Source organism: Theobroma umbraticum, unplaced genomic scaffold (genome assembly GCF_002168275.2).
Source record: "Theobroma umbraticum cultivar Fairchild unplaced genomic scaffold, ASM216827v3 scaffold_95.0, whole genome shotgun sequence".
NCBI lineage: Eukaryota > Viridiplantae > Streptophyta > Magnoliopsida > Malvales > Malvaceae > Theobroma > Theobroma umbraticum.
The window spans coordinates 5494362-5510507 of record NW_018397257.1 but is presented as its reverse complement, the minus strand read 5'-3'; the positions used below and the strand labels follow the sequence as shown (position 1 = coordinate 5510507).

At 31.3% G+C, this 16146-nt stretch overlaps 1 protein-coding gene across 1 annotated transcript; it reads left to right on the top strand.

Annotated features, from left to right (window-relative positions):
* The first annotated feature begins 9318 nt into the window (after window positions 1-9318).
* Window positions 9319-16106, top strand: LOC110413016 (Saccharopine dehydrogenase). The gene is made up of 13 exons (XM_021423716.2): window positions 9319-9574; window positions 10101-10198; window positions 11416-11498; window positions 11637-11763; window positions 12498-12561; window positions 13032-13129; window positions 13238-13322; window positions 14386-14509; window positions 14991-15092; window positions 15210-15274; window positions 15447-15528; window positions 15609-15688; window positions 15760-16106. The coding sequence occupies exons 1-13, from the start codon at window positions 9357-9359 to the stop codon at window positions 15815-15817; spliced, it is 1284 nt and encodes a 427-aa protein (XP_021279391.1). The 5' UTR covers window positions 9319-9356; the 3' UTR covers window positions 15818-16106.
* Window positions 16107-16146: the final 40 nt, after the last annotated feature.

The window sequence follows — 16146 nt, the reverse complement described above, 5'->3', positions numbered from 1 at the left end:
AAGTGCTACAAAGCAATTTGTCGAAAATATGACCTACATTTCTAATTTTGTTAATTAAAAACAATCTTTGACTTTGATTAATATTTCAAAAAATACACGAGAAATGATTTTTTAAAAAAATAATTAAAAATATTTTAAATCGATTTAAATTATATAATAAAATTTATTTTTTTTTCTTGATTTATAATTGTTATCTGATTTTAATCATCGAGATTAGATTCTCAATTAGACTCACAAAATCAAAGACAGTTAGATTCAATCACAAAGATCATCTAGATTTACACACCTTTGCTTCATCCCCTAAAAGAGCACAAGAGGCAAGGGCATGTTAGTAAAATGATGGAGACAAATTCCCAAATGCCACCTGCCAAGACAAAACACCCAAATCATCAGTCTGACAAAAATCCCACATAAATCTAAGAGGACCCATTAGCCATTAAGTAACAACAGAAGGGCAAAACAGGAAACATGAAAAAAGGCCAGGAAAATCGAAGGGCTGCCTTGGATTTCGATTCTGTCTAAAATAGAACTACTCCAGAAAAAATAATAATAAATAATTATAAAAAAGAGAAAAGAGACTTTCCCAAAGGGGGGGCCTTGCCCTTGGTCGAGAGTCTTAAGTCGGCACAGCAAAAAAAGACATAAAACGGCGACGGTAGCTGCGTATTTGGTCCGTACAAATGCCAGCTGTCTCCCGCTAATTCCAGCTGTGCTCGCATATAAAGCTTACCAATCCTCTGTACCATCCATTCTTCTTTCTTTTCTCTTTTTTAACTTTTTGTATTTAAGTTTACATTGCTGTCATTTATTATTTTATTTTTTTCACAGTACAGTAAATTAAAGGCTGTCCCCAACAACAGATATTCTTATTTTTCAAAATCATTGCAGAAGCAATAATTTATTTATTTATTATATAATAAATAGTTTTACTCACCGTATTTTTTGAAGTAAATACTGAACAGTAATGGCATTCGTTAATTTTAGAAATAGGATAAAAATGCTTCTTTTTTCTCAAGTTTAATGTTCGATAGTAAAAGCTTAGAAATCTGTTTTCATATTTTCTCCTAAACTTTTCTTTAAAAAAAAAAGAAAAAAGAAAATAGTATTAATTCAAGCCCCACGTGTTCACGTGACTAAGCCGATACATACAGCTCACTAAAGCTCATATATCTCGTCACTCGCGATATTAATAGATACGGTGGGGACCTAGAAATCGATCTGGACCGTACAATTTCCGGGCAGTCTCAATTGAATGATCTTGACCGTACAATTCGGTTACCTGTTTAAGGAGTTGACTTGACTAGACACGATAAAAAGTTGTCGTTTAAAAATATTAATTTAAAAAACGTGCATTATTTTTTTTTTATCTTTTAACAGAATTTTAGAGTTGACGGTAAAAAATGTGGGGTCCGTGGGGGAAGCGCTTTTTTGCCCTCCCTGACCTGTCCCGTCTCCATGTCGTATTTTCATTTTCATATAAATCCGATCCCAAATAAATATTTCATAACTCCGCGCCTCTCTGGTAACATATTTAAATAATATTATATTTTATAACTCCACCTCAGATTTTAGATTTTAGACTTCACCACATGGTCAAATGTCAGTTGATATTGAATTTAACAATATTTAATTTTTTAAGTAAAATTTATAAAAATATTAATTAAATTTAAAATTTTATTTGGGTGTAATGAAATGGAAATATATTAATTAAGAAAATAATCCTAGTTGGAAATTTTTTTACAATTTAAACCAAAATTATATATATATATTTATATAGCCTAAGGCAGGGCTGGGCAACCTAAACATGCCCCTGAGTTTTTGTAATTTTTTTAATTAAAAAATCTGACCCAACTCGACTTGATTCTTGGGTAGGGATGGGCGATACTGGTGAAATACGGGCCCCTTTGCCACCCCCGGCCTCGTGCTTTGTAAAGAAATCATTGACTGTTTGACTTTATGTCTCTTTGACATTTCAAGATTGTTCTGGGTTAATGTTTTACTGGTCCATCTCTCTTTTTATTTTTTTAATATATTTTCAATCATTATTGATGTAAATGAGATTAATAATAATAATAATAAACTCTACACAAATGAGGACATCGATAAATACTTTAAAAATAAAAAATAAAAACTAACACAAAAAGTCAAATATATTGTTATAATACTGTAAAAATAACACTTATTACAACAATAATATTTTCTTCGTTCTGAATTGAATGATCATTTTTTATTGGAACGTTTGAAATTATGTCTACTTTTCCTTTAAAAAATTTTATGATTTTTTTTTAAACACTAGTCACTCTTTCTATATATATATATATATATATATATATATATATATTTCATAACAATTTTTAATAATTTGTTTTAACTTTTGACATAGGAAACTACAATTTATCAATATTATAATTTTAAAAAAAGCATAAAAAAGTCAAAATGCTTTTCTTAATCTTTCTATCAAGTCAAAATGTGGACATTCAATTTCAAATGTAAAGAATTTTAAAAATATTACTCTTAAAGTATTAGAATCATAAAATATATATTGTAAAATCCTAATATTTCCATCCTAATTGGTTAATTTGTAACAAATTTCTCACAACATCGTTAAAAGTAGTTGTAAAGGGGCTTTTCAAACTTTGTTTTATTCTAATATTAGAAATGAGATGTCTAAAAATGGGTTACCTTATATATAAAATTTCAAAACTTAATTATATCCTTACGTTAATGCCACTTGTTTTATCAATTTGGTCCCAAATATTTATACTTCCTGACATGACGTGTAAAAAGATAAAGCCTACCTCTTTGTACGTAAATGTAAATCAATTAATTCATATATGAATTATTACGATCAAACTAATAGATTTAGATATTTGTTTGGAATAAAACTCTATTAAAATAAAAATATCGAAATCAATATTGAATTCAATGGATTAATTCTTTCGTCTCGATAAAAATGTTAGATTCAAGTACAATGACTTTCTGTTAAATCTATCTAGACTCTTAAATATTGGATTCAAATCTTAAGTCATAGATATTGTTGAACTTCTCATGCGGACCTTTTATTATAGTACATAGACTTATGAAAACCTAATTTAGTGACACCAAATGGCTTGGAAATTGAATAATCAAACCAATTGGATTCAATATCTTATTTATCTTTGCTTTTGCAGCGTGCTTGAATGGGTAATGACCACCTACGTACCTTTTCAACATTCTTTTCTAATCTTTCTTTAATGTGTGTGTATATATATAGATATATCGATATATTTAAAGTCTTTAGAAGGACAAAAGCAAAGATTAATCTATGGTTGATGTTTTCTATGTTATAATGAGCAACTCATTAAGTGGGCTTGATATAAAACTATGCATCTCTTTTAATTGTTAGGTGACCACCATTTTTGATTTAGCAACCTAAATTAATGAGTCAAAGGGAACAACAAGTAGGAGCTAGCAAACCTACATTCCCTGTATACAAATTATATTCAACCTACTTCTCTTGCTTTAAAAAATAAGGTTATTACATAGGGGTATTTGCGTACAAGTATTAGATAGAATGCTTCATATCTTTATTCATTAGAGAGTCCTTTAATATGCCTATACATATGAATATACTAAGTATATAGTTCTAATAAAGGTGAAAAGGAAATTAGTATATAAGGGTACGGGACTGAAATAAATAGTATAATTCTAACAAAAAATTAACAAAGAGAAACTGTCACATATCTTTGATCTGATATGGTAGTTGTGGTTGGTTGTGGTGAAGTTGTTGATCATGAACTACGAATCTTTTATTCTATGTAAAATTTAATATTAATTCAATGCCGCCCCTATCCATAATTAAACCTAACACCCTAACAAACATGAAGCATTTGCTCCAATCAGGCCAAAAAGGCTTGACCATGGCTGGTACTTTATTTATTCTAAATGGCTAACACAAGAACATAAGTCACAATCATGGTTAACTATAGGATGAAAATGATGAAGGCTTTATATATATATATATATACACACACAATTACAACTAGCCAAAAAAAAAAAACCCATCATCTGCCATCTTCAATTCTTCTTTGAATTGTCCAATGGCAAATTAATCAGCATCACACATTTATTTATTTATGGGAGCAAAAGTGGTGCTTTTGTGTTTTAATAAAGTAAGGGAGTGAGTAGTGACAAAGGGTGGTGATGATCCTAATGTGACATATGCCTCTTTGGTTACTGAAAGGATTAAGCAGGCAAAGTGGAAGAAGGGGTTAAAATTCATTCTTGTCATTACTTTGTTATTGAAATGCCACTGCTTTTCGTTAACAAAATGAGCATCATTGCTAATTAAATCACATGCATCAAATCCCAATTTCACCTTCTTTGCTTTTAAATATAGGACAAATTAAGTGGGTCAAGCCGATTGGCAAAGTCCCACAAAAGATTTAATTTTTTACTTTTTTTGGGCGGGTGGGGACCGGGAGTTAATTACTAAAAAACCCTCCTTCAAAATAACTTTCAACAAGACCGTAGGCATACTTCTTGCTTCCTTTCCGCTAGACTGACTGTTATTAAATTAATCTATTCCCTTAATTAAAAGTAAGTATATAATGACAACAGTGACCATAGATCGATATTCATGAAGCTATAAGGAATAGTAAAATAAAAAATATATATTATTTATGTTTTAGCTATATATAGAGAATCATGGAGATGCAGTACATCATATGGGTTCATATTATAATTGTTAAATCAAGATATATATAGTGTATCGATATTTAATTTTTTAACATCGAGTATCGCATTGTATCATAAGATACAATAAAAAAATTTTAAATTAATTATAAATAATATTTATACATATAAAATTAAAAAATATTATGTTTTTTAATAGAATTGAAGATTATAAGATGTAAATTGAAAAGGTGATTACATTTTTAATTTAAATTTTTAACATATTCCTTAATAATGTAAATTTTTAAATAAATATATATTTTTTATATTGATTTATTAATTAAAAAATAAAAAAATTTCTCAAGTTAAAACTAAAAGGGAATTCAATTTTTTTAGTTTTTTTTTTGTTTAAAATTCAAAGATTAAAACTCATAACATATAATTTTTCATGCTTCAACTTAAAAAATAAAAAAAATAAAAAAAATAAAATTTTTAATAATTACTTAAAATTAAATTTATAAAAAAATATATCGATTGTATCTATAGTATATCATATGAAACATTTTTTATATAATTATAAATATATATATAATTTTTTAATATTATAATATATCATATCCGAGAATGATGACTATAGTTCACATTCCATATATGTGTGAACCACATTGAATGTAGCCAAAAATTGAAGCGCCACAATCAAAGAAAAGAAAGGTCGTGAAAGGTAATTTCCCAACAAGCTGCCGACCAAAAGTGCACATTTAATAGCCTGATATCTATGGAGATATTAATGTCTCAAAGGGCTTTTATAAATTCCACTTGTTTCCATCATTTTGGCTACGCATAGTCAAGTCCCTCTCTCTTTCATCTTCATTTGGGAGTGACTACTCTCACAAGCATATAATAATAATAATAAAATTAAAGAACACATAAAATAGTGGTAGGAATAATACGTAAGTTAGGCATCAAAGTGCAGGTCCCTTTCATGGTGGCCATGCAAAAAAAAAAAAAGAAGAAGAAGAAGAAGAAGAAGAGAGATGGGGATTGGGGGCCAACCCTGAGGAAAGTTGAATCACACCCAGCTGATTCTATTCCCTCTTGTGACTTTAAATTGGACTGTGACTACTGCTGTACTCATTTGCATTCTTGGCAACCCAATTCTTTCATTTTTATGGGATTTTGGTCTCCCATCCATCTCCAAAGCTACCACAATCAATCAAAGGTGTTCACATTAATTTCTCATATCTTTTTTTTGTACATGTCTTCAGGCTGTATCATTTGATTATCTATAATTAAGTAGCCAAAGCCCAAAGGTACTAAATTATAATTTTGAATTTAATTCTTTGCTCTACAATTTAACAAGTGATAATAGGAAATGTCCTTGTCGAGTAGGAAGAAGGGAAATTAGGTAATGTAGCCCAACCATGCTATATATATATAAGAAAAGGAAACATCGGATGCCAAATGCATTAAGCTTTGACATATTGATAACTTTTCTGCTTGCTTGCTCTATTGAAAGTAATAAGAGCCTAATAAGACAATGCATGAAATATCAGATGGCTTGAATTTAATATACTATTTAAAGAGTATTTGTAAAGTTAGTTTACTATTTATAGTCATATTATTGTATTAAATATGGTAGTTGATAATTAATGTGATAATTTTTTTAATGTAAAAAATCGGTCCGTATGACAATTTTTTTTTTAAATTTTTTGTTAAGCAAAAATGTTTGAAGCTAGTTAAATATTTGACTGGTTGACGACAATCAACAACTTCCAATAAATTTAGGGGGAATTAGGAATTAAAAAAAACCAAGTGGAATTAAATTATGGAACCCTAGAATGGATCTATCTATCTATAATGACATCAATTCATTGAATGCATCAGCTTCTTTTCTTTTCTTTTCTTTTTTTTAATAAGAAAAACATTTTTGTTGTGGAAAATAACATGATTTCATTTCATTTCATTCCTCCAACGCCCATTTCTAAATGATTTTATCTCTCAAAGTGTCAGCCAGCAAAACCAACCTGTACTCATTCAAATATATATTATATTATATGATATTACATAAAAAATAAAATTAAAATGCCGAGAAATATTCAATCTCTCTCACCAAAATTTCACGAGAAATAGTGTTCTCAAGCCGAGACTAAATATAGAGCCAAGCCGAGTCAAACCCTTGCCTTTAAAGCCACCAATCGTACGCACCGGTGCATATGGTACCATCTCACCACAAGTCGCTGTCAAAAAATAAATACCATTACTTTTTTTTTTCCTTCTAAAGAAATATCGCATTTTATAAATGGGACCAGCTTAATTAAGCCTCTACCGGCGGGAGACATTTTAAGTAACTAAGCTCCACATCACAAAGAATAGTGATCTAAACTATTAGATTTTATACCACCACTTATTTTTACATTAACAAATGTTTTATTTATTTAAATAAAATAAATAAAACGTGATATTTAAAAAGTTAAAATGTTTTTATCTTTTTAAATTTTACTCTAAATTTTATGTGAATTTATTAAAATTTGAAATAAATTGTTCATGCCAAACGTATAAATGGCCTTAACGACAAATGTAAAATGTTTAAAATACCATCACATTTAGTTCACAATATCTTATTATTTTAAAGAAAATAAAATGTAGATATTCAAATCATGTCATTTTGAGCTTGTTAGGTCATAGTGCCTTATAGTTTATGGTTTATGGTTTCTCTTCATATGTCGATTTTGAATTAAAGTGTCAAAAATCAATAACAAATTTGGAGCTTTTCAATATTGAAATTTGAATTTCGATAGAGTTTTAGCTTTTGATTGGTTTAGAAACACTGAACCTCTCATTTCTATGATAAAAAAAAGTAAAATTATTTTAAAAATACTGTCATTTTATAAAATTATAAAATTATTAATAGTTGACTAACATCGAAACTTATGTGTCAAACGAAATATATTCTTTTAAGATGAAATTTTTTTTCAAATGCTAATAGACCGATGTGAAATTATAAAAAAAAAACTTAAAGAGATAAGACAATTTTCTCATATTTAAAAAATTATTAAATTATTTTTAAAAAATTTAAATAAATTATTATTTTTCATTATATGTAACCATGTTTTAATATTTTTATTTTGTTCGCGTAATGTGTTAACACATCATAATGAATGATGATATGTTATATTTATGTAATATAATAACATAATTATATGATTTTTTTACTTTTTATATTTATGCTAAGTTAGTGCTATATCTATCGTTAATCAAAATATTACTTTAATATAAAATAAAAATATACAAATTTGATTGAATATAATAAAAAATTTTTATTTAATTTTTAAATTTTTATAAAAATTTTAAATATATTTTGAAGTGAAAATTAACCATTCTTTTTAACCATTCACTAAAAGAAATGAGTTTATTTTCTTAAAAATTAGTATCCAAAATTTCATTCCTGATTAAGAAAAACATTTACCCATGGTCAGCAGGAATATCAACGATTGTAATTGGCTGGCTCAGATTTGATGGCCACAATTGAGGGAGCCCACCGAAAAAGATCCCACCGAAGTGGTCACCCACAGAAGAATTGCACGTTGTAAAAATACGGGCCGTGCGTTTCCCTCGTGTCGGTATTAAGTAAAGTTGTTCCAGCTAGATGGGACCACCTTAAGTTGAAGACGCGACACGTGTCTCTTTCCCCAGTTTGACAGCTCATCATCGATGATTGAGGGACCACCTCTGATTTTTATTTGCTTTTTTATATTTATGTCTTTTTGTGTTTCCGGTTCTGCCCCTCCTCCTCCTCTGGGTCTTAACCTTGTATTCCGAGCAGAGTCGCTCACGTTTTTCCGCGTGCCACGTCCGAATTTTTTGACATGATGTGATCACGTGACTGGCACACGTCATACCACTCACGCTGTCGGGTTTTTGGCATTGTAACGCCCTCGCTTAGACCTTTGCTTTCATGTGAGTGTGGGACAGCCTGTTCATTTTATTAACGACAATCGCTAATTGGCTATGTACAGTACCGACTATTTCTTTGGAACATGAGAAAAACAATGACTGAATCATTTTCATTTGAATAATAACAATAATGTCAAATGTAACACATTCGAATGAAAATTATATTAGTTCATTGGTTTTAAGATGAAGGGCATATTATTCTGGTTAAAACATCAAAAAAGTTTATTTATTTATTTCAAATTTATCAACTAAGCTATTTTATTTTGTTACTACATTTAATTAATTGAGTTTTTAAAATATTATTTTTATATAATTATGTTCTTATTTTATACATAATTATTAAAATTTATTATTTTTAAATATATCAATTTTCATATAAAATGATGATATAGATGGCACGTAGCCTAATGACAAGTATTAAGTAAATTAGTGCTGCATGGTACTGTATAAGCACCAATTAAGCGTAAAATTTCATAATTTAATTTACTAAGTGAACACTGATTCGAAATAGATAAATGACATACAAAACAAGGCTCAGTTGGGTTAAATAAAAAAAAAAAGAAATGTTGAGAGAGGCTTTCTACGATATTGTAGCCTATTATTCGGAAGTGAACCGCTGGTGAGATACAAGCCACGTCAAGTAGCAAAAGATTCATCCACGTCATCAATAACGATAAATTGAGATAATAGAAAATTTAGAACAACGTTTAAATTCAACCATTCCTTTCTCTCTACTGAGAAACTCAGTTATGGCGCCATCTTTGCTTCATTTGAAGACTGCAGCTGTTGCCGTGGCGTCTGTTAAAGCTGCTGAACATGACAACATTACTAGAGTTCAACTCCCGGACAAGACAAGGAACTCTCGGGTCCTTGTCCTTGGCGGAACTGGTCGCGTTGGAGGGTCTACAGCCACCGCTCTTTCCAAGCTTTGCCCTGATCTTCGAATTGTCGTCGGCGGTAGGAACAGGTTAGAGAGCGAAAACCCAGTTTTCTAATTGCTTGGTTGTTGAGGAAAAGGAAGGAAATTGAATAGGAATGAAGGTTTTTTTTTGTGGGATTTTGTTTTATTTAATATATCCTGAATTGAAGGCAAATAATTTGGATGTTTGGCTGATGATCTGAGAGAAATGAGATAACTTACTGATCTTTAAAGTGGGGGTTGGGATAAAGAGAGGAATATGCTTATTTGCTGATAAGAGGGAAGAAAACAAGAAGTCTGTTCTTTTAAATTCTGAAGTGGATTATCCCTTTTATAAGAGATTAGTTTCGTTCCATTGTTACTTTATTGACTTGCTTTTCTTGCTGTGGCATCGAAATTTTCCTTCCAAACGTTATTAAGATTCATCTAGATATTCAAAGCAATATTTAACAGGCAGTCAATCCAATAAAAAGGGAACAAAAATGCTATCAGGTCTTTGGCATTTGTCCTGCCTTCTGAAATTCCTCACTTTTATTTAGCTTAATGTTGATTGTTGGAAACATTTACTGCATAGGGAAAAGGGGGCTGCCATGGTGGCTACACTAGGAAATAATGCTGAATTTGCAGAAGTCAACATTGACAACAAAGATTCATTGGAAGCAGCTTTAAGTGGTGAGAATTTCTCTTATGACATTGTTCATATTTTCTTCCGTATCTATATCATCCGTGCATGTTACATCATAATAGAAATTGAACAAGTTTATCTGAAAATGGATGTTGGGATACTCTCATTCTTTTAAGTTTTATATGTTGGCTGTGTGTTCAGGATTCACATCTTCATGTTCTTTTAGCTGTTACATTCTTTTTTGTTTAAGATTTCCATCTCTCAAAGTATTATGCATGTAACACCCCTTGGAAAAAACATAGCATAACCAAATTGGCCGCCTCACCTCTTCTTGAATAAAGGAGATCCCAAGTTCAAATTCCACCAATTCAAATCAACCATCAGATAATTTATTCTCCGGTATTAACTCCCAATGGCTTTATCTAGATCTTGGAAAGGACAAAAGGTTGGAGCCAAGTACGGAATTAGGATTTTCAGTTTGAGGGTATGAAAGTTTTATATAATATTAAGGCTTAAACCTCATGTAAAATATATCATGTAATCTAATACAATAAACACAAATTAAAAAAAAAAAAACTCATAACATAAAAAATTTTCATTGCCTAGGCTGAGTACAAAATTAATTTAAGTAAGAACCTTAATTTTGGAGTAGCAAGCTATACAAAATTAATGCAATGAACATTGGTATTTCAAATAATTTAAATTGTAAAAGAACTAACTTGTAAAAGGTAGACTAGAATAAACTCTAATGAAATTTTAAAACGGGATTGAAAATTACTTGATCAAAAATGTTCTTGAAAAGTTTTGGCTTTGCGATTGGAGAAGCAAGTAGTTCTTTTTCAAATTGTTGTTTACCAAGTAAAATATATTGGTTACCTTAAATTATTTAAGAGGATACATTAATTTTACATGCAGTTGAGTCAAAAACCTAAAAATAAATTTAAAATTGTTAAAAGTTATCATTGATTATTCAATAAGTCAGAATCACGTAACTTCAAATTTTCTAATTTTAACCAAAAAATAGCATATAAAATATCAATATAAAACTTATATTTTGACTTGTGTGAAATCAAATCAGACTATATGGGTATACCATGACTTGTCCACATCCTTGGAAAGAAGAACACAGAGTAGTACTCGTAATTCATTCTCATGAAATTGAACTAGTTGATTTTAGTTGTACTCAATTTAAAACATAATGAGTTTATATCATTCAAGCCTACCCTTTGCTTCTGATGCTTAAGCTGTACTGGTTCCTCTGCAGATGTGGATCTTGTAGTTCATGCTGCAGGACCTTTTCAGCAGGCACAGAAGTGCACTGTCTTGGAAGCAGCCCTAGAGACCAAGGTGAGGCAAAGGTAATTATTATATATGAATTTATTTCTTTATTTTCTGTACTCTTGTGTTTTTTCTTTTAATGGCCTTGTGTAGAGTTTTAGTACATGACTCGTGCTAAAGTAGAAATTATTCTTGTTTGTCAAACAGACTGCATATCTTGATGTTTGTGATGATACAAGCTACGCTTTTCGTGCAAAATCATTCAAGGATATAGCAGTAGAGGCAAATATTCCAGCCATAACTACTGGTGGAATCTATCCTGGAGTGAGCAATGGTAACATTCCCATTATATGTCCACAGTTTAAGTGCACAAAACTTGTTGGTGCATTGAAGACAAGTGAGAGCACAGACAAAGGATCAATACCTGTAGAGTAATAAAATGAACCATGTAAAAATCTAAAACAAATATTTTTGATAAATTAAAGTTTTCAAGGTTTGATGTCTGCCCCCAAAGTTATTAGTCTTATAGTCTTACATATAATTGCAATCATTGGTTTGATAAATGTCCCGGATTTTTTGCATCCTGCTATTAAGTCTTGAAAATCTCTAGCAATTATGTCATTAAACATACACTTAACTATGAAGCTTTGTGCTTCATATGATTGGCTTTTACATGCATAACACTTTGGCTTTAAAAGGGATTGAATTACAACGAAAACCACAGAGCGTCATTGACTCAAGACAATATATAACTTATAATTAAACTCCCTGCTGATTCCTTCTTCCATATATCTGGGATTAACTATGCAATTATCTGATATTTAGGTTTGATATTTTGGGGGTTGTCTAAAGGTTTCTGTGACACTGCCAACCTATCAAAACCAGGCTTATTTCAGCTTCAAACCAGCTGTGATTTCAGAGGCAAAATTACCTATGACTAGCGCCAAATCCTTCAATTGGAGACCTGTTAATATATGATGCTACTTTAGTTTGTTATAAGAGAAAGACTTGTCACATTGGTTACTGTGCTGTCTTGATCCCATACAATAATGCTGTTTTTCATGACAGTGATGGCAGCAGAGCTAGTTCGTGCTGCAAGAAGTGAAAGTAAGGGGGAGCCAGAAAGGCTAAGGTAATTACACCTTGCTAATGATTATACGAAGTCCAAGAGTGATTCATCTCAGAATTGATTTCCATTTTATTCAACTACATCCCAGTATGTTTTTATTGTTCTGTAAGTTCTTTTTCTTGTTCTTATATTTATTATCTGGAATTCATTTAAGATAAAAAGAATAAAACTGAAGGTAAGGTAGTAATGTTCCAGTAAAAGTGTTTCTAACCAATAATACACTAGAATATTTATTTAACTCATCTAAGCTTTAACCCCTAGCTAAAATGGCGCTGGTTACTTCAGGGTTTTGTGATGCAAAGAAAATATTAGTCTGACTATGATGTTATGGTGGCTAAAAAAATATATGTACCACCTTTGAAGCATTATAATCCTTTGCTTGTTTTATCAGCGACTACATCAAATAGCTAATAACAGTTTCATGTATTCCTTTGCACACTATATGTGATTCCTGCGTGAATGTGCATTGTCAGATTCTCCTACTACACAGCAGGCAGTGGTGGTGCTGGTCCAACTATATTAGCCACCAGTTTTTTACTTCTTGGCGAGGAAGTTGTTGCATATAATAAAGGTGAGTATTGAGAAAATTTTACAAAAATTTAGTATCTTTTTTCCTTAGATTAGAATTCCCACCTTTCTGCATAGGATGCATAACATGATTTAAGTATTGTTTGATCAGGACAAAAAATCAAGTTAAAGCCCTTTACTGGAATGCTCAATGTGGACTTTGGAAAAGGAATTGGGAAGAGAGATGTTTATTTGTTGTAAGTTCTTTTAAGAAACTGCTCCTACTCCAGGAAAACTTTCTTGCATAAATCTGAGTTACTGGTTCAAGGAATTAGTCTTTTCACTCTAATCCCAAATGCATTTTGGGAGCAGATTGCGTCTAAAATTATTTACACCCACTTCATGTCTACTTTATTCCAAACAAGGCTAAAATATCCTCCCTTACAACTTATAAAAGTAGATTTTTGCTTAATTTTCAGAATGAGAGAAACATTTTATGAGAAATATACCTCTTATTTCTAGTCAATCGTTTTTTTAAATATTGAACTTCATGAAGCATCAACATAGTTTCCCTGTCTCAAATTACTGAAAGGTTGCATGATAACTAGAGGAAATCTTATGTTGCATTTTAAGTGATTAGATTTAAATCTTTATAGTTGTTTTTCGGCAACCACCATTTGTAATCAGTAGAGAATAAGAGCTTTCCAGGGTTGAAAGGATTCTTCCCATGGGTCACCAGCAAGAAAATCTACTAAATATTTGTCATAAAGTTTCAAGTTTTTGAATTCAAAACTCTGCTTACTTTCATCTCCATTCTTTGTATGTTTCCTGTTGAAGTGTTTAACTTTCTTTTATTCCTTACAATTGCACCCGGTATGGGAAAAACAAAGTTCAACTACATTCTCATCTCAATTTGATAGGTGACCTTCACCTAACTAGCTGACAGAATAGAAGTAAACATCAATCATGAACAAGCAAAACAAATCCCCTAATTGACCCATACGAAAAGCTTCCATTCATATTTAGAGCACCAGAATAACTTAAGAGTAATTTAATATAATATTCAAATTTGTATTCGCTAAAAATGTCCCTGAAGTCCAAAAAACTGTCAAGAAAATCGCAGCGCAATATGTTGAGTTTCAAATGACATTTTCTTGGTAGCTTGAATCTACTGTGAGTGTAGCATTTTTGGTCTAGTTCTCTGTGCTTACTGCTCACTGCTTAGCCAACATTGAATGTCATTTAGAGGAGTGGCTCAATTTCCTTGTAGCTGCCTTATCTCCAATAAAGTTGTACTCAATGGATTCTTTCTTGTATCAGGAATTTACCTGAGGTACGAAGTGCTCATGAGGTCCTAGAAGTACCAACTGTCAGTGCTCGATTTGGAACTGCACCATTCTTCTGGAATTGGGGAATGGAAGCAATGACAAAGCTTCTTCCTGCAGTATGCTTTTATATGTAAATCTAATGTTTTCCCCAAATAATTGACATGGCTAAAACTATCCTGATCTTGAACCTTACTTTTCTGGCTTAGAGAGTGGCACAACGTATAAATTAAAGAAAATCAGAAATAACAATTTTGGGATCCCAAACTCCCAATCGTACCTTAAATTCTCAGAGGAAGTGATAACAAGTTAGCTGATGTTCTTTAGTGTTGGTTAACTATTGGATGTTAGCTGATGTTTTCTAGCGATGGTTAACTATTGGTTCCTACAGGATGTTAAAATGCAGCAGCAAAGTGTAACTTTCTAGGTTTTAATTGCAATTTTATACTGTGCCAGAATATTCTGTAATGCGCCTAAAGGGAATGTGTCAATACTAGGAAATTACTGGCATGTTCATTTGCTCAAACAAAGTCCAAATTTATCAGCTATGCTTTTAGCTCCTTTAAACAAGTCAAACCCATTTTAAAGTAAATGTTACAGGAATTTCTGAGAGATAGAAGCAAAGTCCAACAGTTGGTTCAATTGTTTGATCCACTAGTCCGAGCTGTTGATGGGATCGCTGGTGAGCGTGTGTCAATGAGGGTATGATACTAAAATAACTGGGCAAACTGTGATGGCTAGTATTCCAAATAATTGTTTTATGCTTCTTAATGTCTTGATCATATATGTCAATAGAATATTTTCTTCTGTTTTTTCCAGGTTGATTTGGAATGCTCAGATGGTCGCAATACACTTGCTTTGTTTAGTCACAGGAGACTCCCTGTGTATGTTTAAAGATTCTAGAAATAAGTTTGATATTCAATAAAGCCTCCGCCCTTAGAATCCCTTAAATATGTAAACTCTCTGCAGAAGGCATTGAGTCTTGCATAATTCTTAGAAATGGTTTATTGGATGCTTTGAATTAGATATGATGTATGCAGAATTCATTTTTTCCAGATTGGTGGGAACTGCCACAGCTGCTTTCGCCCTAGCAATTCTTGAAGGAAGCACACAGCCTGGTGTTTGGTTTCCAGAAGAGGTATGTGAAAATGTTAAATATCATTAGGAGACCAAATTTATGTTTAAACATTATAAATCTTGGTTCAAAATTTTGTATAGCCTGAAGGAATTGCAATTGAGGCTAGAGAAGTTCTACTCAAGCGTGCTGCACAAGGAACAATTAGCTTTGTGATGAATAAGTATGTCCCAGAAGTTAAATTTCTACCTTAATTCATCTCTCTCTCTCTCTAACTGACATTTTGGTGAATAGGCCACCCTGGATGGTAGAAACAGATCCAAAAGAGCTTGGATTAGGAATATATGTATGAGAATGCTGAAAACGAAGTTGCATTGTAGGCCATTTTTCCTGCTTCAGCTTCCCCACAATGCTGCAGAGGTAGCTAGTCACCATTTTTGGTATGAATAACTTGTTCATCGTTGTGACTGAGCTTTATTTATCATGTCAGATGCTCTGGCAATGGTTTTGAAAAGGAAAGCAAATGCAATTGTCTGGAGCTTGATTTTTTATTTTTGTAATGAAATTTGTATCCTTTGAACCATTTACAAATTGGTCATTCAAAGAATATATAGTTGAATCTTCAGTAGTTTTTTCTGCCATTGCCCCTCTTCTTTCTTTCTTATTGTCTTTTGGTTTTCA